Source organism: Humulus lupulus, chromosome 4, assembly GCF_963169125.1.
Source record: "Humulus lupulus chromosome 4, drHumLupu1.1, whole genome shotgun sequence".
NCBI lineage: Eukaryota > Viridiplantae > Streptophyta > Magnoliopsida > Rosales > Cannabaceae > Humulus > Humulus lupulus.
The window spans coordinates 223,128,944-223,154,315 of record NC_084796.1 but is presented as its reverse complement, the minus strand read 5'-3'; the positions used below and the strand labels follow the sequence as shown (position 1 = coordinate 223,154,315).

Genomic DNA, 25,372 nt, shown 5'->3' with positions numbered 1-25,372 from the left:
CTCCCGAGACGCATCTATCCTCAGGGATGACCTCGGATCAAGGGTTCCGAGCCTGACGCGCGTATAATCTCGAAGCCATGTGACCTCGGGAGATGTCATTAGCTCGAAAGCTGATGAGAAACCTGGGAGAATAAGGCCTTGGGGATATATGATAATAACCTTGAACATCTACAAGTGTTGTCTATAAGGGACGTGTTCTGCATTTATTATTGTAAATCCCATAAAATCATGGGATATTATTTGATTAGTTATACGCCCCCTAGTCTTCAGGGGACGTTTCCTTTTATATCGGATTACAGGCATTTAAAGCCATTTAATTTATTTACACAAAAAGAGTAACTACCCAAAATATGTGGGATAGTATTCTGCATCCTTCTCTATAAATAGGGAGGTCATGCACCATTGTAAAGGATCGAAATTCTGAATCTTGAGAGAAAACTCTGAAGAATTCATGCTTAAGAATTTTCAGAGATAATCTTGAGTTTAATAACAAAGACTCGTGGACTAGGCAGATTTAACTGCTGAACCACGTAAAAAATCGTGTTGTGTATTGTCATATTTTAATTGGCCATTTCTAGTTATTGTTTACGTGCTCTTCTTTCACTGTTGACGAAAAATGGCGTCAACAGTTTGGTGCTTTCATTGAGAGCCTTAAGCATTCATCCCTGAAAAAGTCATGGCCACTAACAATCAGAACACACCTGAAGAAAATTACCCAAGACGTCCTGGAAAACAGCCAATGGAGAACCCGGATGTTGAAGAGAGAAGTGGGTCTTCTGATTCCCGGGGACCACCTCCTCCACCAAGAGATGAGGATATGTATTACAATCCTGAGCGGTATGTTCCTATTGTGGAACTTGAAAATCGGCAATTGAAGCAGCAGTTGGCAAAGGCCAACAGACGGAATGAGGAGTTGGCAAGGATAGCCGCAGAGGCGCAGGTGGCTCAGCCCCCGCCTCCGCGCGAAAACCAAGTCCCTCCTCCAAGGGACGTGCATGTTCCTCCCCGTAGACCCCGTGGGCGTCCATGAAAAGATGCTGCCACAAGGAGGCCAACTCAACCTCCAGCACCAGCAGAGCCATCCGCTCCACCTAGGCCCCAGAGGAGTACTCGGGCTCGGGCTCGGGCCCCGGCTAACCCGCCTGTGGAAGTGCCTGCAGGGACTGAGAATAACCGAACCCCTGCAGAGGCTCGGACTCAGATACCTGGGAGCGCACCAAATGCGATCGATCCATCTTGGGCAAATTTTGGACCCTCTAGGCCGCGACATGGGTGGCAGCCACCGTCGCCTATACGGTTCCCTCCATCACCCATAAGATATCCTTTACCCCCCCCCCCCCCCCCCCCGCAGGAACGCTCAACTCGTTCGAGATCAGGACGAAGGGCGTGCGGGGGGAAGACAAGGAAATGGGGAGGCTTTCCAGGAGCGGAGGGGCGCCCCATCTGAGAAAAGTCAAACGTCTCGGTCTCGCACGGCGGAGACGAGGCGACGTGGGAAGAATCCATCACGAAATAACCAAGCAACGAGTTTTTACCAGTGATGATTCCGGAGATACCAGGTTGGTCAGTAAGCATGACCGAGGTCGTAAGAATACTGGAAGCCGCAAAAATCGTCCCGACCTGCGAGATCACCTGAATCAGAGTCGGGGTAATGGTGACCAAACAAATCCGGACTTGAGGAATCGCTTGAATAGGCATAGAGATCCCTTGCGGAGACGCGAGCCTGGGATTGTGATCGATGACAGCCGATTCCAGACAGTGCCTCTTGCGGACCCAGTCCAAGAAAGAATTGACCAGCTTGAAAAGGCTTTTAAGCTTTTGAAAAACGAGCAAAGGAATGATCGATATGAAGACTCTGACAAGGAGCTCGAACCATTTGCTCCTCATATTTCCAATACTCCATTTCCTCAAGGGTTTCGGATCCCTCACGTTCCAACGTTTGAGGGAAAGACTGTAACGCCCCAAACTCCAGGGACCGTTACGGTGTGCCTTGTAAACAGTGCTAAACTCGCTAATCGAGTCATTTGGCCAAAATCGTGAACTAAGTATGATTAGCGGTTTAGGGTTTAAAAACTTTGGTTAGGATGTAACGTTTCACTAGAACGTTTAATTTATACATTGGGATCCCGAAAATATAATCTCAGAGTTTATTACAGAAAATATTTACAACAGGCCGTTCTAAGCGGCAAAACAGGGTTCAACCCTAGTTCCACTTTAAACCTCGGCCATGGCGGAAGAGCAGCTGCATATGTACACGTCATCACCTAAGCTCTCCAACTCAAGGATGGTCCAGCTTCCTCTTGCCTTTACCTGCACCACGTAGCACCCGTGAGCCGAAGCCCAGCAAGAAAACATAATAAAGCATGATATAATATCAACAACGATCATAATAACCATTCAGGACTATCAGTCCAAGCAAATAGGTGACAACAGCTAAAAGTCACAATAATGAGCATCGCTCTTTCTAGCCATGTGACGATAGGGTCACCAGGGCTCAACTGATAAGTGATCCTTTCGTAAGTTTGATTAGAACAGGTGCATGATGAATGGTCACCAACATAACCTTCCTCCCGACTCTAGAGTCGTGCCATGGACAGCGTCCCTTGGCCGAGTGACAAACAGTCACCGGGGTCATATACCTTGGCCATAAACATCTGGTCATAGACCAAGCAAGCGCTTATAAGTTCTTCGACCTTAGGGTCGGGCTGGCATTAATGCCATAGAGCCATTCAATGCATGATTCTCAACATAAGCTTGATTAGGACAGGTGCAAGGTGATTAGTCACCAACATAACCTTCCTCACGACTCTAGAGTCGAAACTATGGACAACGTCCCTTAGCCATGTGACAAACAGTCACCGGGGTCATGTACCTTGGCTATATTCATCTGGTTGTAAGCCAGGCAAGCGCTTATAAGTTCCTCGACCCTAGGGTCGGTCTGGCATTAATGCTATAGAGCCATTCAATGCATAATCATCGACCTTAGGGTCGGTCTAGCATTAATGCCATAGAGCCATTCAATGCGAAATTCTCGACTTTAGAGTCGGTCCCTGACTAGTCAGTGTCAATCACAAGTAAGACATGCCACCAATCACATATTTCATGCTCCATATCCATAAACGAGGCATTTAGCACGCTTACTAAACAGGTATTAGTGCTATTAGGGCCATGCATATACACAGAGGCTCACGCTCTGGACAATATCATACTCAGTATATAAAGCATGTCCCAATCACATGTTTCTCATGCATCATATGCAATATATCCAGCAATCCACATGCACCAATAACAGCCATGCACGTCACGTTTCATAGCCAACCAACATGCATCAAGTATAGCCATGCATGTCATACTTAATAATCAACCGACATGCATCAATGATAACCACACATGCCATACTCATTAATCAACTAACATGCTTCATAATAGCCATGCATGTCACATATACACAGGGTGCAGTTTTCTTACCTCAAAGCCGAGCTAGAACGATTAAAAGAACGACCCTTGAGAATGATCAACTTTTAGTCCTTTAGCGGTCACCTAGTCATAACCAAATATAAAGTATCATTAATAAAAATGATAACTGAGGGTTCCCAAACAAAATCCCAGCCCCCGAGACCTCAAATACTACCCAACCGGGTACTAGGTCCAACCCCGAGGCCTATGGTAAGAATCCCTAAGCTAAAAACCACTTTTTAGCAAATTTGGCCTTATGGGCCGCGGCCCCCAAAAGCTGTGCCGCGGCACGCCTCCAAGCCCCATCTGCCAAACACGCTTGGGCCGCGGCACGCAAAAGCTGTGCCGCGGCACCGAGCCCAGTTCAGCCTAAAACCAGCACGCGAACTCATAATTGCCCCTGGGTTTTCCCTTAGAACCAGCCCCTCAAATTAGTCCAAAACCCCTTCCAAACACTCATTCAAACCTCTAGACACCACCCATAACCTCTCCTCATCAAAACCCAAACTAATCACCCATCAAAACCCCTTTGAATCCAAACTTCTCACAAGAATCAAAAGCTGAAAACCAAAACTTGAAAACAGAGCACACATGAATTCATTGGCTAGAACTCACCTTAAACACAGTTTTGAATCCCCTTTGATGGTTGTTACAGGTTCCCTAGCTGCCACTTTTGATTTACTAGCTCAACACCTCCATTAGAGCTCTCAAAATCCAAAGAAAGGTGAGGAAGGATGCTTGTACGGGATGGAAGGAAGAAAGAGAAGATATACTCTGTTTTACTCTGCCTTCTACAGCCTTCTAAACCTCATGCATATCCAAGCCAAATGACCTAAATGCCCCTAGGTCATTTAAAGGCTTCTAAGCACTCCCAAGGGTGAAATCGTCCTTTTCAACCTATACCGTTAATCATAATTAACGCTCTCCAATTCCTGCTATTCTCAATATTCCCAAATACCAATAAATCACACCCCATTACCCTTTTAATTCCCGGTAATGCTCTAATCATTAAATTCACCCCGAGACTCATCTCGAGCCCCGAACTTAAACCCGTTATGACTAGACCGAACACTTACATCTCATGATTGTCTCATGTCGATGGCTCGAGCCAATCCACCTTATAATGTGGCTATATTAATTAATCACAATCACGCACCCAAAATATACAATTACGCCCTCAGTGGCCAAATTACTAAATTACCCTCATAATTAACAAATGAGCCCATATGCATGCATTCACCATCATATAATAATATAATTCACATAAACATGCATATAACCATTAAATACTATAATAAATCAATTATGGCCCTCCCGGCCTCCTGATCAAGGTCTTAAACCTTAATAGAAAATTTGGGGCATTACAAAGACCGACCCGTGTAGTCACATGAGCACGTTCAACACCATCATGAGAGCCAATAACGTGGGTTACGAGCTCAGGTGCATGTTGTTTCCAGCATCATTGACAGGACCTGCCAAAAGTTGGTTCGAAAAATATAAGAGACACTCAATAACTTCTTGGGAGCAGTTGTCTAAAGACTTTAAGAAGCAGTTCAGAGCAATGATGGGGGTCAGACCAGAGGCATCCACTTTAATTAACGTCCGACAACAGCCGGGCAAAACACTAAAAAGTTACTTAACAAGGTTTAATCTGGAAGTCGCCCGAGCTCGGGACGTGGATGACAGTGGGCACCTAATGGCTGTCCGAGCCGGCCTAATGCCGGGAAGTGCCCTTTGGGACGACATGCAAAGGAAACCAGTAAGGTCCATAACCGAGTTTAACAGATGAGCACAGAGGTTTGTCAATGTAGAGGAAGCGAGGTCAACGCTCAATGCAACTTCCCAGCCCGAAACTACAACGATAAACATCAACTCTGCCTCAACCTCGGCGGACCCAGCAGCTCCAAAACCTATCACGGAGAACCCCTCCGAGAGGAAAAAGAACGAAGGAAGTAACCCCGAAGCCGAGGGAGGAAAGAAAAAGAAAGGGGAGAGATATTTCTCCGTGTATAGAGTATACACCGAGCTCAATGAGTCTCGGGAGAACATATACCTGGCTAATGAAAACCAGGTCCCCTTTAGGCGTCTGGACCCGATGAGAAATCAAAAATCCAAGAGGGACTCCAGTAAGTATTGTCGATTTCACAGAGACACCGGGCAACCGATGAATATCGACAACTGAAGGACGAGATCGAAGGATTGATCTCGAGAGGTTACTTCCGGCAATATGTCAAAAACCAGAGTACTAGTCAGGCGGCCGCGAGCCAGAGAATAACCGCGCCTCCGACAACACAAAACAACAATTCCCGAGCTCAGGAAGAAGACAGGCCCCCGTCAATAGATGGAGAGGATGTAATAACCATCTCGGGAGGGCCTCATCTCGCAGGAGTGGGCAGGAACGCCCAAAAGAGATATGTTAACGAGCTGAAGACTGGGGATGGGTCTCCTTATGAACCCGAACCTAGGGCCCCAAAAAGCCAGAGGATTGAGACACAACCAATAACCTTCACCGAGGAAGACGCATCCCATGTCCAGTTTCCTCACCATGATCCGCTGGTCATTACTCTTCAGCTGGCTAACAAAAGGGTCCACCGAGTTCTCATAGATAATGGGAGCCCAGTCAACATTCTTTACAAAGCAACCCTCGAGAAGATGGGACTCTCCCTTCGCGACCTGAAAGCGTGTGCAACTACTTTGTATGGCTTTTCAGGAGAAAGAACTGCCTGCATGGGATCCATCGAGCTCCCCGTGACCTTGGGAGACTACCCAGTCTCGACAACCAAGATGATGGAGTTCGTGGTAGTAGACTTACCATCAGCCTACAATGTGCTGCTCGGGAGACCCGCCCTGGTCGGGCTGGGGGAAGTTTCATCAGTAAGGCATCTGGCCCTTAAGTTCCCAACCCCTAGCGGAGTCAGGACATTGAAAGGAGACCAATTAGCAGGGAGGGAATGCTACAACATCTCCTTGAGAGGAAAGAAACAGACGAGCGCACAAGCACTCGTCATCATACAAAACAAAGACAGAACGATCTTAGAGATTGACGAAGAGATTGATCCAAGGATTGGGGAGAAAGTTGACCTCGAACCTTTAGAGGAGCTCGAAGAAATTCAGCTCGAGGAAGCTGATCCCTCGAAGAAGGTGAAGGTCGGAAAACACCTCCAAGAAGAGACGAAATAGCAATTAATTTGCTTTTTGAAGAAAAACCAGGATGTCTTCGCGTGGTCACACTCAAACATGGTGGGGATAAGCCCGAATATAGCAAGCCACGCACTGAACATTGACAAAAGCTTCCCCCCAAAGCAACAAAAGCGAAGACAGCTGGACGAAGACCGAAAGAAAGCACTAAAGGAGGAGGTTGATAGGTTAAAGGCAAACCGATTCATTAGGGATGCCTTTTACCCTGACAGGGTAGCCAAACCGGTGTTGGTCCCAAAGCCCAATGGGACGTGGCGAACCTGTATTGATTACTCAGATCTCAACAAAGCTTGCCCAAAAGACTGTTTTCTGTTACCAAGGATTGACCAGCTCGTGGATGCCATGGCGGGGCATGGCCTGATGTCGTTCATGGATGCTTATTCTGGATATAACCAGATTCCCATGCATGCCCCCGACCAAGAACATACGAGCTTCATCACGGATAAAGGGTTATACTGCTATAATGTTATGCCATTCGGGCTCAAGAATGCTGGGGCTACATACCAGCGGCTCGTAAACATGATGTTTTCAGAACAAATAGGGAAAAACATGGAGGTTTATGTTGATGACATGCTTGTCAAGTCTCAACTCAACAAGAACCATGTTGATGACCTCGAAGAGTGCATCGGCGTGCTCAAAAAGTATAACATGAAGCTAAATCCTCAGAAGTGCACTTTTGGGGTGTCTTTAGGAAAATTTCTGGGCTTTATTGTAAACTCTCGTGGAATCGAGGCTAACCCTGACAAGATCAAGGCCCTGATTGACATGCCTTCACCTCGGAGGCACAAAGATGTCCAAAGTTTGACTGGCAGGATGGCAGCCCTAAGCAGATTCATCTCGAAATCTACGGACCGTGGTCTTCCATTTGTCAACTTATTAAGAGGAGGTAAGAAATTTGAATGGACGGAGGAATGCGAGTTGGCTTTTCAGGAGCTCAAAAAGCACCTTGCAGAACCACCCATCCTGTCAAAACCTGAAACAGGAGAAATACTGTACCTATACCTTTCAACCACTGAACACGCGATAAGCGTAGTGCTCGTTCGAGAGGAAGAGAAGGTGCAAAGACCCATTTTCTACATCAGTAAAAGATTACTGGGGGCAGAGTCAAGATTCCCATTGATGGAGAAACTCGCGCTCAGTTTAATTCATTCATCTCGTAAACTCTGCCCCTACTTTCAGGCGCATCCCATCCATGTGCTGACTGATCAACCGCTTAGGCAAGTCTTGTCTAAACCAGAAGCTTCAGGTCGACTTCTTAAATGGGCTATTGAGCTCGGACAGTTCGAGATCACCTACCACCCAAGAACGACCATTAAGGCACAGGCATTGGTGGACTTTATAGTGGAATGTACTGGTATAGCCGACGACGAGGTAATAACCACGGCCCACGAGCTGTGGAAACTTTATGTCGACGGCTCATCAAATGAAAATGGAGCGGGGGCAGGGGTCATTCTGGTTACCCCCGCAGGGAGCAGATTTCATTCTGCCTTAAGATTTGGCTTTAAAGCGTCGAATAATGAGGCCGAATACGAGGCTTTACTCGCGGGACTTCGTATAGCAAAGGTGCTCAAAGCTAGAGCTATACATTGCTACAGTGACTCCCAACTCGTGGTTAATCAAATCCTAGGAGAATACCAGGCTCGTGGCACAAGAATGGCAGCTTATTTGGAGAAGGCAAAATCCGCATTGGAGTGTTTCGAGTTTTACGCAATCGAACAGGTTCCCCGAGAACGGAACTCGAATGCAGACGCCTTAGCTCGACTCGCCACATCCACCGAAAATGAAGAGCTGAATGTTGTACCCATAGAACACCTATCAGCACCTAGCATTAACGAGCCAGAAGAGGAAGATGTGTGTATGATCAAAACAGAGCCGACCTGGATGACCCCAATAGTTGATTATCTCGAAAATGGAATTCTTCCAAAAGATCAGAACCAGGCTCGAAATTTGATGTATCAACTTCCTCGTTACACCATTTTGGACGGAAGGCTATACCGAAGGGAGTATTCCATGCCGTTACTTAGATGCGTAACCCCTCCCGAAGCTAAGAAAATCATTGAAGAAATTCATGAAGGATTTTGCGGAGATCACACCGGCGGGCATAGCCTGTCGAAGAAGATCATACGCCAAGGATATTTCTAGCCAACCATCAAAACGGATTCTTTCGAGTACGTGAAGAAATGCGAAAAATGCCAGAGATTCGCCACGATACCCCAAGCTCCACCATCCGAGCTGACCATGTTGACTTCCCCATGGCCTTTCGCGGTATGGGGCATCGACCTCTTAGGCTCTCTCCCGACTGGCAAAGGCGGAGTAAAATATGCTGTGGTCGCCGTGGATTACTTCACAAAGTGGACGGAGGCTGAACAATTGGCGACTATAACTTCAAAAAAGATCCTTGATTTTGTGGTAAAAAGCATCGTGTGCCGATATGGGGTGCCAAGGAAGATCGTATCCGACAACGGAACCCAGTTCGATTGCGACTTGTTCACCAACTTTTGTGAAAAAAACGGCATAATAAAGAGTTTTTCATCAGTAGCCCACCCTCAAGCGAATGGCCAGGTCGAAGCTATAAACAAAACTCTCAAAAGTTCTCTGAAGAAAAAGTTGGAGGAAGCGAAGGGATGGTGGCCCGAAGAATTGCCCCAAGTCCTTTGGGGATATAGGACCACAGCTCGAACATCAACAGGGGATACCCCGTTCTCTCTAGCATACGGCTGCGAGGCAATGTTGCCCATCGAGGTCGAAATCCCAACGATCCGAACTTAGATTTACGATCAAAGTTCAAACCACACTCAGCTCGAGGAAACCTTAGACTTGATTGAAGAAAAGAGAGAAGAGGCTCAGCTGAGAAACGCTGCTTACCAGCAACGAACTACCAGGTATTTCAACAAGAGGGTTCGAGATCGAAAGTTCAGAATGGGAGATCTGGTGTTGAGACACGTATTCTTGGCAACACGAGATCCAGCAGCTGGAGTGCTCGGGCCGAATTGGGAAGGACCATACCAGATAGAGTCAATCATCCGTCCTGGTGTGTACAAACTTGCGAGATTGGATGGGAGCCTGGTACCACGATCATGGAATGGAGAACACCTTAGACCTTACTATCAGTAGTGTAGGAAAAGTGTTGCCTATAACCATGATTTTCTATATGTATTAGTTTGTTTGCTTTTGAATTCCATCAAATAAAGATCTATTTCGTTCAATATATTATCTCTTTTTATTTTTGCAATCTCTCTTAATCTAATAACCTATGGTCACACTCATAGGATATTAAGGGGGCATCATTGGTATATATACCATCAGCTTAAAAAATAAAAAATACATAAAAGTATTTGGATATAACCAGATACGCGAGCTTAGATAGTTCGGACATAACCGAGTTATCAAAAACATGAAGTATTTGGATATAACCAGATACGCGAGTTTAGATAGTTCGGACATAACCGAATTATCAAAAACATAAAGTATTTGGATAAAACCAGATGCGCGAGCTTAGATAGTTCGGACATAACCGAGTTATCAAAAACATGAAGTATTTGGATATAACCAGATACTCGAGTTTAGATAGTTCGGACATAACCGAATTATCAAAAACATAAAGTATTTGGATATAACCAGATACGTGAGCTTAGATAGTTCGGACATAACCGAATTATCAAAAACATAAAGTATTTGGATATAACCAAATACGCGAGCTTAGATAGTTCGGACATAACCGAATTATCAAAAACAAAAAACGTTTGGAGTTAACCAAATGTGCAAACTTAAAAGGTTTGGAACAAACCAGCCAAAAAACTAATCGACGATAAGTGGGAACCTAACACTACTTCGGGATAAGTCGAGATCGAGGCTGGAATATCTTAAAGAAAAATAGTTTCGAACTCTTAACCTTGGAGTAAAAACCGAGGACGAGGAAAAGTAACTAAGCAAAAAAGATATAACCAAACCATTCACATTACATACCATATAAGTACTTTCGGGTTCATGGTTAAAGTAATATCCGACTTTGATGAATAACGAGGTCGGAAGCGGATAATTCGAACAAACTATGCATGAGTGCATCGAGTTTTGAGCCTAAATCCACACTATGTTTGTACGAATAAATAAACATAAATGATTCATCAATATAAAATGTGCAAAATATTTCGAGCTAAGAAATGTAAAGCATATATAGGTCAATAATAAAAGAAATTGTATCAGCCCCGTGGGCATAAATTAAAATAATTACAAAAATAAGGGGACGCAACCCCAATAAATGATTTCCCCAAGATCAAATTTAAGAAGGAGGAGTCTCCTTGGCCTTCTCAGTATCGGCAGCACCAGACTCCTCAGGACGAATAGCATGACTATCCTTCTGGGCTCCCACCGAAGCGGCCTCCTGAGCAGCCTCTTCCTTCTCAAGCTGAGCATTCCACCTGTCAAGAAGTGTCGCCTCGTGAGGACCTAAGAAGTTGGTATCCAGGTCTTCATTGTTGGCCCACATTCGGTACATGGCCGAGTCAACCGCCTGGTCCTTCTTCTCTTTGTACTCAGCAAGGAGACGAGCTTTTTCATCCTCCATAATGTCAAAGGTGGCGGCCTTTTCCTCTTCGAGCTTCTTTTTGTCCTCCTGGAGCCGAGTGATCTCCTTCTTAAGATCTGCGAGCTCGGCATTCTCCTTCTCAAGCTCCTCGAGCTTTGCCTTCATCTTCCCGAGCTCGGAGGCCATGCCCTCAAGTTCCTTAGCTCCTGCATCAAGCTTTGCATTGGCTGCCTTCAGATCATCGCTTGCTTTGAGGTGGAGATCCTTCGCCTCCTGAGCATGAGACTTGCTCGAGTGAATCTCGTTGTTCAACTTATAGTTGAGCTGGGCAGTAAAGGCAAGAGACTGACAAAGGAAGAAATCATCATTAGCTCCAGGTCAGTGTGATTATAACCAAGAAGTAGGACTGTAGAAGGACACTTACCGCGGCAGCGAGCTCGATACTCTTCTCATAAAGGACAGTGCAGTCTTGGGTGTCGTTCAAGCATTGCCATTGGGGAGCTTTGAGACTGCCAAAGCTCTGGCCGATCCGGGACATAACATCCGAGACCAGCGTAGACCCATGAGACCCAGCGGCATTGTCAACCACATATGCATCCATGTGGGTGGAAACTGACAGCTTTTGAGCTCGAGAAGCAGAAGGCTTTCTAGAAGGTGGACCAAGTGTCGATCGAACCACTGCAGGAAGTTGGGGCTCGATCGTGTTAGAGGCATCGACCTCCGAAGTCGATGCCACAGTTGCGGCACCGACCTGCGAAGACGGCGCCGTGATGGAGCCGGCAACAAGAAGAGCTGGGGGAGGAGGTGTCTTCTCGGTCCTTTTGGGAACTTTGGCGGACCGGTCCACCTTTCGCGATGGTGCCCTGGGACGCTTGGTCCTTTTGGCACCACCACTCTCGATGATATTGTCAAGGTCGGAGTCCATGGCACCTGCACGGTTCCAATCGGAGTTAGACATAATGATAATAAGCTTGGAAAATTAAAAAAAAAAAAACCAAGTAAAGAAAAAACCTAACTGGAACTCTTCCCCGAACTAGAGCTCGGGGACCATGAAATTCCCCCATCTTGAGAAGAAGCAAGGGGAGTACCTTCCCTATAGGTGGGTGACAACCTCGAAAGGTCCCCATAATCGTTGGTCCCGTATTGGATAGCTATCCCGTTCCACACCTCGTCCGAAGTATACATGGTGTCATACTTCCCGAGCCCACTATCAAACCTATGAACACAGTCGTCTACCTAACTCCATATGTAGAAGTGGTATCCATCATATGGGCATGAGACTAACCTATTGGGTTTATGCTTTAGTATGGTGGGCGACCACATTCTCGAGGTAAGGAGGGCTTTACCTTCATCCGAATCTGAGCTCGAGGCTTCGTCATTAGCCTCATTCCCCGACGGCGGACTCCTTATGCGAACTGGAAGTGGGGGCCTCACCTCTCTCCTCGGAAGGAGGACGCTTGTGGGAAAAGGCACCTGCTCCCAGTGTTCATAATTTTTAGTGGACCAGTCAGAGGTGGGCTGGCCCTCCCCCAAAAGTCCGCATTTTCGGAGCTTATCCTCATGTAAAAGGTACAGGAGAGACCTCCTACCATGAGGGAGTTGGAGCAGGGTCTCCCTATGCCCCTTCATTGCCTCGTCAGGGGTAGGACGCTGAAAATTGGTTGAAAAGCAAGACACATTTCAACTAAGTACGGGTCCTACAACTAAATCCCGAGCACAGAAATAAGAGAAATTGAAATACTTACGAATCCGCCTGAACGAGTAGTGTCGAGACGGGGACAGACCGTCTGTCCAGAAGAAAGCTTTTTTGAAATCCGGTGGATGATTAGGGAGATATTCAAAGACCTTCTTCTATTTGGGATAGCTCAAAAGATAGTAAAATTCATCTCCTCCCCGAGCTCGGGAGGGGTTGCTTTTCAGACAAAAGAGATATAAAATCTCCTCAGGCGAAGGCCCTTCCCACTCCAGCTCGTGGTATAGCGACCTCAGGGAAGACAGCACCCTGTAAGAATTGGTGTTGAGCTGGAACGGAGCCAACCCAACAAAATTTGTGAAGTCCTTGAAAAAAGACTTCAAAGGCAATAGTGCCCCCGCCCTCATGTGTTCCTGGCTCCATGTCGCGTATTTCAGCTTGGCGTCACGGTCCCCGGGGGCGAAACAACTTCGTTCGTGGGCGGCCGGAGCTCGACACTTCAAAGAACCTGGCAAACTAAGGCCATGGAGGGCCAAGATGTCAGTTATCTGACTAGTCGAGGTAACTGAGCTCCAATAGTGCTCGACCTTGAACATTTCTTTCCTCGACTACGAGGAAGAAGGCTCCCCCATTAGTGAAAATTGAAGTTCTCCTGGACTGTACGCGACAGTGACCTTTAATGCGGGGTCAAGGGGAATCAGCCTAGGCCCTGAGTTGAACTCTGGATAAAGGGCCTCCCGAAGAGTTCTCCTCTTCTTCTCTATAACCTCGTCTATTTGACGGCGATAATGAGCTCGAATATCCTCCTGCTCGCGCGCAAGCTCGTACTCCCGAATCCGGCGTTGATTCCGAGCGAACAGCGACTCCGGGCTCGGGGTTTTTGACGAGTAAGGGATTGCCAGCAACGACCCCCACTGTTTTTCCAGATTCTGTGACATCTAGCGAAAAAGAAAAAATGGTGAGGGCCATGCATGCAAGAATTACGAGCTCGATAGAGCGAGCTCGGAGTTTAGGAACAAAACGAGCTCGATACTAAAACCCTATAAAAGAATCAGAACATGCATTCTACGGGAAAAAGGAGGAGAGTGGACATAACTTTTTGAAAATCCCGAAATATCAGGGAAAAAAGGTGGCGGTTATTTAGAAAAGGTAACGTGGGGTATCGTGCATTCTTTAAAAACCAAGATTGTGTACCCAAATATCTTGGTGTGCAAGATACGTCTTTTAAATTTTGAAAACCCAAAAATGAAGAAACCATGTTTGGGTTTGTTCTACACAAAAATTGGATTTGAAACCAGAGATTCAACACCTAGTATGGCCACGTAAATGTAGAAGCCTATTGATCAAAAATTTCCTAGCATATAATACTAAGGAAATATATCAGCGCTGTTATACCCAGATTTCGAGCCGTAGAAAATATGACCTCGAAAGCTGAGTTCGCATTAAATGGTCTCGTGAGGGTTAAGGGTATGCTCTACGATTGTAAATCGGAGCCTGCAAAGTGTGATACAGATCTCGAATATGGTGACCTCGAAATGATCTCGATCTCGAAGGATAGCTCTGTGAGCCCCTCATCTTCAGATGCAACTTCGGAGCAGGGATCTCGAGCTCGATATGCCATCTCGAAAGAAATGTAAGCTCGGGAAGTGTCAGCGGCTCGCACAATGACGTGAAGCCTTGGAGATACGCAATGACTACCTTGAATGTCTACAAGTGTTGTAGATATGGGATATGATCCTCATTTATTAATGTAAATCCCCAAGAATCGTGGGATATTATTTGGTCAGTTATGCGTTTCCTGGTCTTCAAGGACGTTTCCTTTTATATCTGATTATAGGCATTTAAAGCCATTTATTTTATTCACAAAAGAGTAACTACCCAAAATATGTGGGATAGTATTCTGCATCCTTCTCTATAAATAGAGAAGGCATGCACCATTGTAAAGGATCGAATTTCTGATTCTTGAGAGAAAACTCTGGAGAATTCATGCTAAAGGATTGTTCAGAGATAATCTTGAGATTAATAACAGAGACTCGTGGACTAGGCAGATTTAACTGCTGAACCACGTAAAAACCGCGTGTCTGATTCGTTTGTTTGTTTTAGCCATTGTCTTTAATTGTTTGCGTGCTCTCTTCTTTTATCTGTTGACGAAAAGCGGCGTCAACAGTTTGGTGCTTTCATTGAGAGCCTCAAGCATCCATCCCTGAGAGATTCATGGCTACAAACAATCAGAACACTCCTGAAGAAAATTACCCAAGGCGTCCTGGAAAACAACCAATGGAGAACCCGGACGCTGATGAAAGGAGTGGGTCCTCTGATTCCCGGGGACCACCTCCACAACCAAGGGATGAGGACATGTACTATAACCCTGAGCGTTATGTCCCTATTGTAGAATTGGAGAATCGGCAGCTGAAACAACTGCTGGCAGATGCCAACAAACGTAACGAGGAGTTGACTAGGATAGCCGCGGAGGCGCAGGTGGCTCAGCCCCCACCTCCGCGCGAAGACCGAGCCCCTCCTCCAAGGGACGTACACGTTCCTCCCCGAAAGCCCCGTGGACGTCCACGAAAAAATGCTAACACAAGGAGGCCAGCTCAGCCTCCAGCACCAACAGAGCCATCTGCTCCTTCTAGGCCTCAGAGGAGTACCCGAGCTCGGGTCTCGCCTAATCCACCTGTGGAAGTGCCTGCAGGAACTGAGAACAACCAAGCTCCTGTCGAGGCTCGGACTCAGGTTCCTGGTAGCGCACCAAACGCAACCGGCCCATCTCGGGCAAATTCTGGACCTTCCAGGCCGAGGCAAGGACGGCAACCACCGTCACCTATACGGTTTCCTCCGTCTCCCATAAGATATCCTTCACCTCCCCGCAAAAACGCTCAACCTGGTCGAGATCAGGATCAAGGGCGTACAGGGGAGAGACAAGGAAACGGGGAGACGTTCCAGGGGCGGAAAGGCGCGCCATCCGAGAGAAGTCAGACGTCCCGATCTCGTACTGCAGTGACGAGGCGACGTAGAAAGGATCCACCACGAAATGACCGATCGATGAGTTTCACTAGCGATGAGTCCGGAGAAACAAGGTCTGTCAGTAAACACGACCGGGGTCGTAAAAATACTGGGAATCACAAGAGCCATCCCGACCTGCGCAATCACCTGAATCAGAGCAGGGGAAAGGGAGATCAGACAAACCCGGATCTTAGGAATCATCTGAATGGGCGTAGAGATCCCTCACGGAGACGCGAGCCTGGGATCGCGATTAATGACTATCAATTCCAAACGCCGCCTAAGGACCCAGTACAAGAAAGGATCGATCAGCTCGAAAAAGCCTTTAGGCTTTTGAAGAATGAGCGAGGAAACGGTCGATATGAGGACTCTGATGAGGAACTCGAGCCGTTTGCTCCCAATATTTCTAACACTCAGTTCCCCCAAGGGTTCCGGATTCCTCACGTCCCAGCGTTTGAAGGAAAAACCGACCCATGCAGCCATCTGAGTACATTCAACACTATTATGAGAGCTAGTAACGTAGGTTACGAGCTCAGATGTATGTTGTTTCCAACATCATTGGCCGGGCCTGCCAAGAGTTGGTTCGAGAAGTACAAGAGACATTCTATAACTTCGTGGGATCAATTGTCTAGAGACTTCAAGAAGCAGTTCCGGGCTATGGTGGGAGTCAGACCCGAAGCATCCACTTTGACTAACGTCCGACAACAACCAGGCGAAACACTAAAGAGCTACCTGACAAGATTTAATCTAGAGGTCGCCCGAGCTCGTGACGTGGATGACAGCGGGCACTTGATGGCCATCCGAGCTGGTGTTTTACCCGGGAGTGCACTTTGGGATGACATACAAGGGAAACCGGTGAGGTCGATAACCGAGTTTAACAGACGGGCGCAGAAATTTGTTAATGTAGAGGAAGCAAGGTCAACACTCAAAGCGACCTCGCAGACCGAAACTACAACGATAAACATTAACTCCTCCTCAACCTCGGTTGACCCTCTAGTTACACAGCCTGCCTAGGAGAATCCTTCCAAGAGAAAAAAAAGCGAGGGAAATAATCCCGAGGCTGATGGAGGAAAGAAGAAAAAAGGAGAAAGATATTTCTCCGTATATAAAGTGCATACCGAGCTCAACGAGTCCCGGGAAAACATATACCTGGCTAATGAAAACCAGGTCCCCTTCAGGCGACCGAATCCTATGAGGAATCAAAAGTCCAAGAGGGACTCCAGCAAGTATTGTCGATTTCATAGGGACACCGGCCACACAACTGATGAGTGCCGACAGCTCAAGGACGAGATCGAAGGATTGATCTCGAGAGGTTATTTCCGGCAGTATGTCAAAAACCAGAATACTGGACAGGCTACTGCCAGCCAGAGAGTAGCCGCGCTTCCGGCAACACAGAATAATAACTCCCGATCTCGGGATGAGGATAGGCCTCCACCGATAGATGGAGAGGACGTAATAACCATCTCGGGAGGTCCTCATCTCGCAGGAGGGGGCAGAAATGCTCAAAAACGATATGTGAATGAGCTAAAGACAGGGGACGGGTCTCCATATGAACCCGAACCAAGGGCACCAAAAAGCCAAAGGGTTGAGACTCAGCCTATAACCTTCACCGAGGAGGATGCCTCTCACGTCCAGTTCCCTCATCATGATCCACTCGTCATCACCCTACAGCTTGCCAACAAAAGAGTGCGCCGAGTTCTCATAGACAATGGGAGCTCAGTTAACATTCTTTATAAAGCAACCCTAGAGAAAATGGGGCTTTCCCTTCGCGACCTGAGGGCTTGTGCAACCACTTTGTACGGCTTTTCTGGAGAAGGAACCGCTTGTATGGGGTCCATTGAACTCCCTGTGACCTTGGGAGACTATCCAGTCTCGGTGACCAAGATGATGGAGTTCGTGGTAGTAGAGTTACCATCTGCCTACAATGTATTGCTCGGGAGACCCGCCCTGGTCGGGCTGGGGGCAGTTTCATCTGTAAGGCATCTAGCCCTTAAGTTCCCAACTCCAAGCGGGGTCGGAACATTGAAAGGAGATCAACTGGCAGGAAGGGAGTGCTACAACATTTCCTTAAGGGGAAAGAAACAAACAAGCGCGCAAGCACTTGTTGTCATACAGTATAAAGACGGGACAGTTCTAAAAATTGACGAGGAGATCGATCCAAGGATTGAAGAGAAGATTGACCTCCAACCTTTGGAGGAGCTCGAAGGGGTTCAGCTCGATGAATCTAGTCCCTCGAAAAAGGTGAAGGTCGGGAAACACCTCCTAGACGAATCAAAATAGCAATTAATTTTCTTTCTGAAGAAAAACCAGGATGTCTTCGCGTGGTCCCACTCTGACATGGTGGGAATAAGCCCTAATATAGCGAGCCACGCATTGAATATAAACAAAAGCTTTCCTCTGAAGCAGCAAAAGCGAAGGCAGCTGGATGAAGACAGAAAGAAAGCACTAAAGGAGGAGGTGGACAGGCTGAAAGCAAATAATTTTATAAGGGACGCTTTTTACCCTGATTGGGTGGCCAATCCAGTGTTGGTCCCGAAACCCAATGGGACATGGAGGACGTGCATTGACTACTCAGACCTCAACAAGGCCTGCCCGAAAGACTGTTTTCCCCTACCGAGAATTGATCAGCTCGTGGATGCCACGGCGGGGCATGGTCTGATGTCATTCATGGATGCCTATTCTGGATATAACCAGATTCCCATGCATGCCCCCGACCAAGAGCATACAAGCTTCATTACGGATAAAGGGCTCTACTGCTACAATGTCATGCCATTCGGACTCAAGAATGCCGGAGCAACGTACCAGCGGCTCGTAAACATGATGTTCTCAGAGCAAATAGGGAACAACATGGAAGTTTATGTTGACGACATGCTCGTAAAGTCTCAACTTAACAAGAACCATGTTGATGACCTCGAAGAGTGCTTTGGCGTGCTCAGAAAGTACAACATGAAGTTGAATCCTCAGAAGTGCACTTTTGGGGTGTCTTCAGGGAAATTTCTGGGTTTCATTGTCAACTCTCGTGGAATCGAGGCTAATCCCGATAAAATAAAGGCCTTGATTGATATGCCGTCACCTCGGAAGCATAAAGATGTTCAAAGCTTGACTGGCAGGATGGCAGCTCTGGGCAGGTTCATTTCGAAGTCAACGGACCGTGGTCTCCCGTTCTTCAACTTATTGAAAGGAAGTAAAAAGTTCGAATGGACAGACGAGTGCGAGCTAGCCTTTCAAGATTTAAAAAGGCACTTGGCCGAACCACCTATCCTATCGAAACCTGAGACGGGAGAAGTACTGTTCTTATATCTCTCAACAACTGAACACGTGATAAGCGCGGTGCTCGTCCGAGAGGAAGAGAGAATACAGAAACCCGTCTACTATATCAGTAAAAGATTACTGGGGGCAGAGTCAAGGTATCCACTGATGGAGAAGCTCGCCCTCAGTCTGATCCACTCATCTCGAAAGCTCCGCCCTTACTTTCAGGCACATCCTATCCATGTACTGACAGATCAACCACTAAGGCAAGTCTTGTCGAAACCAGAGGCGTCTGGTCGACTCCTTAAGTGGGCTGTTGAGCTCGGACAATTCGAGATCACCTACCATCCGAGAACAACCATTAAGGCACAAGCGTTGGCAGATTTTATAGTAGAATGCACCGGTACAGCCGACGACGAAGTAACAACCACGGCCCACGAGCTATGGAAACTTTACGTCGACGGGTCGTCAAATGAAAATGGAGCGGGGGCAGGAGTTATTCTGATCACCCCTGCAGGGAGCAAATTTCACTCTGCATTAAGATTCGGCTTTAAAGCATCTAATAATGAAGCTGAGTACGAGGCTTTACTGGCGGGACTACGAATAGCAAAGGAACTCAAGGCCAGAGCTATACATTGCTACAGCGACTCCCAGCTCGTATTTAATCAAATCTTGGGAGAATATCAGGCTCGTGGCACAAAAATGGCAGCTTATCTGGAGAAGGCAAAGTACGCATTGGAGTTTTTTGAGTTTTATGCAATCGAACAAGTTCCCCGAGAACAAAACTCAAATGCAGATGCCTTAGCTCGGCTCGCCACTTCCACTGAAAATGAGGAGCTGAATGTTGTACCCATAGAACATCTGTCAGCGCCCAGCATTACTGAGTCAGACAAGGAAGATGTGTGCATGATCGAGACAGAACCGACCTGGATGAGCCCGATCGTTGAATACCTCGAAAATGGAATTCTTCCCAAAGATCGAAGTCAGGCTCGGAAACTAATGTATCAACTTCCTCGTTACACCATCCTGGATGGAAGGCTATATAGAAGAGGGTATTCCATGCCATTGCTCAGATGCGTGACTCCCCCCGAGGCAAAGAAGATTATTAGAGAAGTTCATGAAGGGTTTTGCGGAGATCATACTGGGGGGCACAGCCTATCCAAGAAAATTATACGCCAAGGATATTTCTGGCCAACCATTAAGACGGATTCTTTCGAGTTCGTGAAAAAATGCGACAAGTGCCAGAGATTCGCCATGATACCCCGAGCTCCACCTTCCGAACTAACCATGTTGACGTCCCCATGGCCTTTTGCGGTATGGGGCACGACCTCATAGGCTCACTCCCAACTGGCAAAGGAGGAGTAAAGTATGCTGTGGTCGCGGTTGATTACTTCACAAAATGGACGGAGGCTGAACCATTGGCGACCATAACTTCGAAGAAGATCCTGGATTTCGTGGTAAAGAACATCGTATGCCGATATGGAGTGCCAAGAAAGATTGTGTCTGACAACGGAACCCAGTTTCATTGCGACTTATTTTCCAACTTTTGTAACAAGAACGGTATAATAAAGAGCTTTTCGTCAGTGGCTCACCCTCAGGCGAACGGTCAGGTCGAAGCCGTTAATAAAACTCTCAAGAGTTCCTTGAAGAAAAAGTTGGAAGAAGCAAAGGGACGATGGCCTGAGGAATTACCCCAAGTCCTTTGGGGATATAGAACTACAGCTCGGACATCAACTGGGCATACCCCGTTTTCTCTAGCATACGGCTGCGAGGCAATGTTGCCCATTGAGGTCGAAATTCCGACAATTTGAACTCAGATTTACGACCAAAGTTCCAATCATACTCAGCTCGAAGAAACCCTAGACTTGATCGAAGAAAAAAGGGAGGAGGCTCAGCTGAGTAATGTTGCTTACCAGCAACGAACAACAAGATATTTCAATAAAAGGGTCCGAAGTCGAAAGTTCGGAGTAGGAGACCTGATTTTGAGACGAGTATTCTTAGCAACCCGAGATCCAGCAGCAGGAGTACTCGGGCCAAACTGGGAAGGACCATACCAGATAGAATCAGTCATCCGCCCTGGCGTATACAAACTTGCGAGATTAGATGGGAACCTCATACCACGAGCATGGAATGGCGAACACCTTAGACCATATTATCAATAGTGTAGGAAGTGTCGCCCGTAACCATGATTTTCTGTACTTAGTTTGTTTTTGAATTTCAAATAAAGGGTCTACTTTGTTTCACATGTAACTTATTTTTATTTTGCAATCTCTCTTAATTTAATAACCTATGGTCACACTCATAGGATATTAAGGGGGCAACATTGGTATACATACCTCTAGCTTTAAAAAGAAAAAAAAAATATACAATACAAAAAGTATTTGGATACAACCAAATACGCGAGCTAAGATAGTTCGGACTTAACCGAATTATAAAAAACAAAAAAGTATTTGGATATAACCAAATACGCGAGTTCAGATAGTTCGGACTTAACCGAGCGAGCTTAGATAGTTCGGACTTAACCGAATTATAAAAAACATTAAGTATTTGGAAATAACCAAGTATGCGGGCTTAGATAGTTCGGACATTACCGAGCTACCAAAAACCAAAAACGTTTGGAATTAACCAGATGTGCAAGCATAACAGGTTTGGAACAAACCAGCCAAATTATCGATCAATGATGAATGGGAGCCTAAACCCGTCACAAAATATGTCGAGATCGAGGCTGGAACATCTTAAAATAGTTTCGAACTCATAACCTCGGAGCTAAGATACTAAGGATGAGGGAAAGTGACTAAAAAGATTAACCAAATCATTCATATTACATGCCATATAAGTACTTTTCAGTTCATGGTTACAGTAATGTCCGACCTTGATAAATAACGAGGTAGGAAACGGATAAATCGAATAAACTATGCATGAATGCATCGAATTTCGAGCCTAAATCCAAACTATGTTTGTATGCATAAATAAACATAATCGGTCCATCAATTATAAAAATATGCAAAATATTTCGAACCAAGAAATGTAAGTATATAAAAGAATAATAAAGGGAATTGTATCAGCCCCGTGGGCACAAGTTGAAATAATTACAGAAATAATGGGACGCAGCCCCGAAAACTGATCTCCCCGAGGTCAGATTCAAAGAAGAGGAGTCTCCTTGGCCTTCTCAGCATCAGTGGCACCGGACCCCTCAGGACGAATAGCATGACTATCCTCCTGAGCTCCCTCCGAAACAGTACTCGGAGTAGCTTTATCCTTCTCGAGCTGGTCAGCCTCTTCCTTCTCGAGCCGGGCATTCCATCGTTCGAGGAAGGACGCCTCGAGGGGACCCAAAAAACTGGTGTCCAGTTCTTCGTTATAGGCCCACATCCGGTACATGGCTGAATCGACCGCCGTTTCCTTCTTTTCTTTGAACTCAGCAGTAAGGCGGGTTTTGATATCCTCCATGAGGTCGAGGGTGACGGCCTTGTCTTCCTCGAGCTTCTTGTTGGTCTCCCGAAGCTGGATGTTGTCTTTCTTCTGCTCCTCGAGTTCGTTTTTCAGCTTTCCGAGCTCCTTGGCCATTTCCTCACGCTCCTTAACCACTGCCTCGAGCTTAGTATTCACTGCCTTCAGGTCGTCATTCGCTTTAAGGTGGAGGTCCCTCTCCTCTTGGGCGAGGGTCCTGCTCGTATGGACCTCGTTGTTCAGCTCGTAATTAAGCTGGGCAGTGAAAGCAAGAGCCTGAAAAAAGGAAGAAACCATCATTAGCCTCGAGACAGCATGAATGTAAGCAAAGGGAATATATAGGATACTTACCGCGGCAGTGTGCTCGATACTCTTCTCGTACAGGACAGTGCGGTCCCGAGTGCCAGTTAGACACTGCCACTGAGGACCCTCAAAATTGTCGTAGCTCTGGCCAATCCGGGACATTACATCCGAGATCAGCGTAGACCCGTGAGGACCGGCAGCATTATCCACCACATACGAATCCATATGGGTGGAAATAGTTAGCTTCTGGGCTCGGGAAGCAGAAGGTCTTTTGGCGAGCTGGGTAGAAGGCATTTGACCCGCCACAGGAGGTTGGGATTCAACCACGGCAGCGATATCAGTCTGCGAGGCCGGCGCCACCACAGGGACGACGACCTGCGAGGGTGGTATCGTCGTGGGGACGTTAGTCTGGCCAGTCGACGCAGCAGCAGAGCTCAAAGCCGGCGGGGGAGGAGGATGCGTTTTCCTGGATCTCTTGGAGCTTTTCCCAGGCTGACTGGTTGTCAGTCCCCTTGCCCTGGGGCGCTTGCTCCTCTTGGCACCCGCATTGTCGATGAGGGCGTCGAGGTCGGAGTCCATGTTGCCTGCACAAGTCATCACAGTGAGTCAGTGAAAGAAATACAAGTTACTCCAACACTATATAGAGTGGTGAAAGAAAAAACCTAACTGGAACTTTCCCCCGAGATCGAGCTTGGGGACCATGAAATTCCCCCGTCTTCAGAAGAGGCGGGGGGAGGGCCTTCCCTATAAGTTGGTGATAACCTCGAAAGGTCCCTATAGTCATTGGTCCCATACTGCACAGCTATCCCATTCCACATCTCGTCTGTGGTATACATAGTGTCATATTTCCCGAGCCCACTATCAAACCTATGGACACAGTCATCTACCCAACTCCATATATAGAAGTGATATCTATCCTGTGGGCACGAGACTAGTCTATTGGGCCTGTGTTTTAATAAAGTGGGAGACCACATTCGCGAAGTAGGAAGGGTTTTACCTCCATCAGAGTCCGAACCCGAGGCTTCATCATTTGCCTCGTTCCCTGACCGCGGACTTCTCGAGCGAATTGGGAGAGGTGTTTTCCTTTTCCTCCTCGGAGGAAGGATGCCTGTGGGCAGAGGCACTTCCTCCCAGCGTTCGTATTTTTTACTGGACCAGTCAGAGGTTGACTGGCCCTGTCCCAACAAGCCACAAGCTCGAAGCTTGTCCTCATGTAACAGAAATGAAAGAGACCTCCTGCCATAAGGGAGTCGGAGCAGGCTCCCTCTGTGCTCCTTCATTGTCTCGTCGGGGGTGGGACGCTGAAAGTTAGCTGAAAGGCGAGATACACTTCAACTAAACATGGATACAAGGGCTAAAGATTCGAGCTCAAAAATAGAAAGTAACGAGAATACTTACGAATTCGCCTAAACGAACGATGTCGAGACGGGAACAGACCGTCTGTCCAGAAAAAAGCCCTTTTGAAGTCAGGGGGATGGTTCGGAAGGTCTTCAAAGATTTTTGTCTCTTTGGGATAGCTCGAAAGGTAGTAAAAACCATCTCCTCCCCGAGCTCGGGAGGGATTACTCTTCAAACAAAAGAGGTATAAAATCTCTTGGGGTGAAGGTCCTATCCACCCCAGCTCGTGGAATAAGGACCTCAGGGCAGACAGCACCCTGTATGAATTGGTGTTGAGTTGGAATGGAGCCAACCCAACGAAATCGGTGAAATCTCTGAAAAAGGACTTCAGGGGCAGCAAAGCTCCTGCCTTTAGGTGTTCCTGGCTCCAGGCCGCGTACTTAGCACTGGAATCGCGGCCCCCAGGAGCGAAGCAGCTCCGTTCATGTCTTGTCGGAGCTCGGCAGTTCAGTGTGTCCAATAAGCTAAGGCCATGAAGGGCCAGGATGTCAGTTATCTGGTCGGAGGTGGTAACCGAGCTCTGGTAGAACTCGGCTTCAAACATCTCCCTCCTAGGCTGCGAAGACAAAGGCTCCGCCATTAAGGAAAACTGAAGTTCCCCCAGATAGTATGCTACCGTGACTTTTAACGCGGGGTCAAGGGGAACTGGCCTAGGTCCGGGGTTCGGCTCCGGATAGATGGCTTCCCGAAGGACCCTTCTCTTCTTTTCGATGACCTCGTCAATCTGGCGGCGATAGTGGGCTCGGATGTCTTCTTGCTCGCGTGCGATCTCGTACTCTTTAATCCGACGCTGGTTCCGGACAAAGACCGATTCCGGGCTCGGAGATTTGGGCTCGTAAGGGATTGCTCGTAATGACCCCCACCGTCTTTCCAGATTCTGTGACATCTAACGAGAAAGAAAAAATGGTGAGGGCCATGCATGCAAGGATCACGAACTCGATAAGATAAGCTCGGATAACTAAGGGCAAGAAACTAAATATTAAGACCCGAGCACGTGTTCCACAGGGAAGAAAAAGAACGTGGATGATTTTTTGAAAATCCCGAAGTTCAAGGGAAAGAAAGGTGGCGGTTAGCCAGGAAAGGGCTTTTTCGGGTTTCGT

The 25,372-nt window shown here is 47.1% G+C and overlaps 1 protein-coding gene across 1 annotated transcript in view; it reads right to left on the bottom strand.

The window, feature by feature from the left end:
- LOC133832935 (uncharacterized) overlaps nucleotides 1-24,628 on the bottom strand; it is a 30,316-nt gene extending 5,688 nt beyond the window's left edge. The window contains exons 1-3 of the mRNA XM_062263208.1: nucleotides 23,542-24,628; nucleotides 23,316-23,458; nucleotides 11,931-12,149 (exon numbers count right to left, since the gene is read on the bottom strand). Of these exons, the coding sequence (XP_062119192.1) occupies nucleotides 11,931-12,149; nucleotides 23,316-23,458; nucleotides 23,542-24,154 (975 nt within the window). The 5' untranslated portion in view covers nucleotides 24,155-24,628. The remainder of the gene's footprint in view (nucleotides 1-11,930; nucleotides 12,150-23,315; nucleotides 23,459-23,541) is intronic.
- Nucleotides 24,629-25,372: the final 744 nt, after the last annotated feature.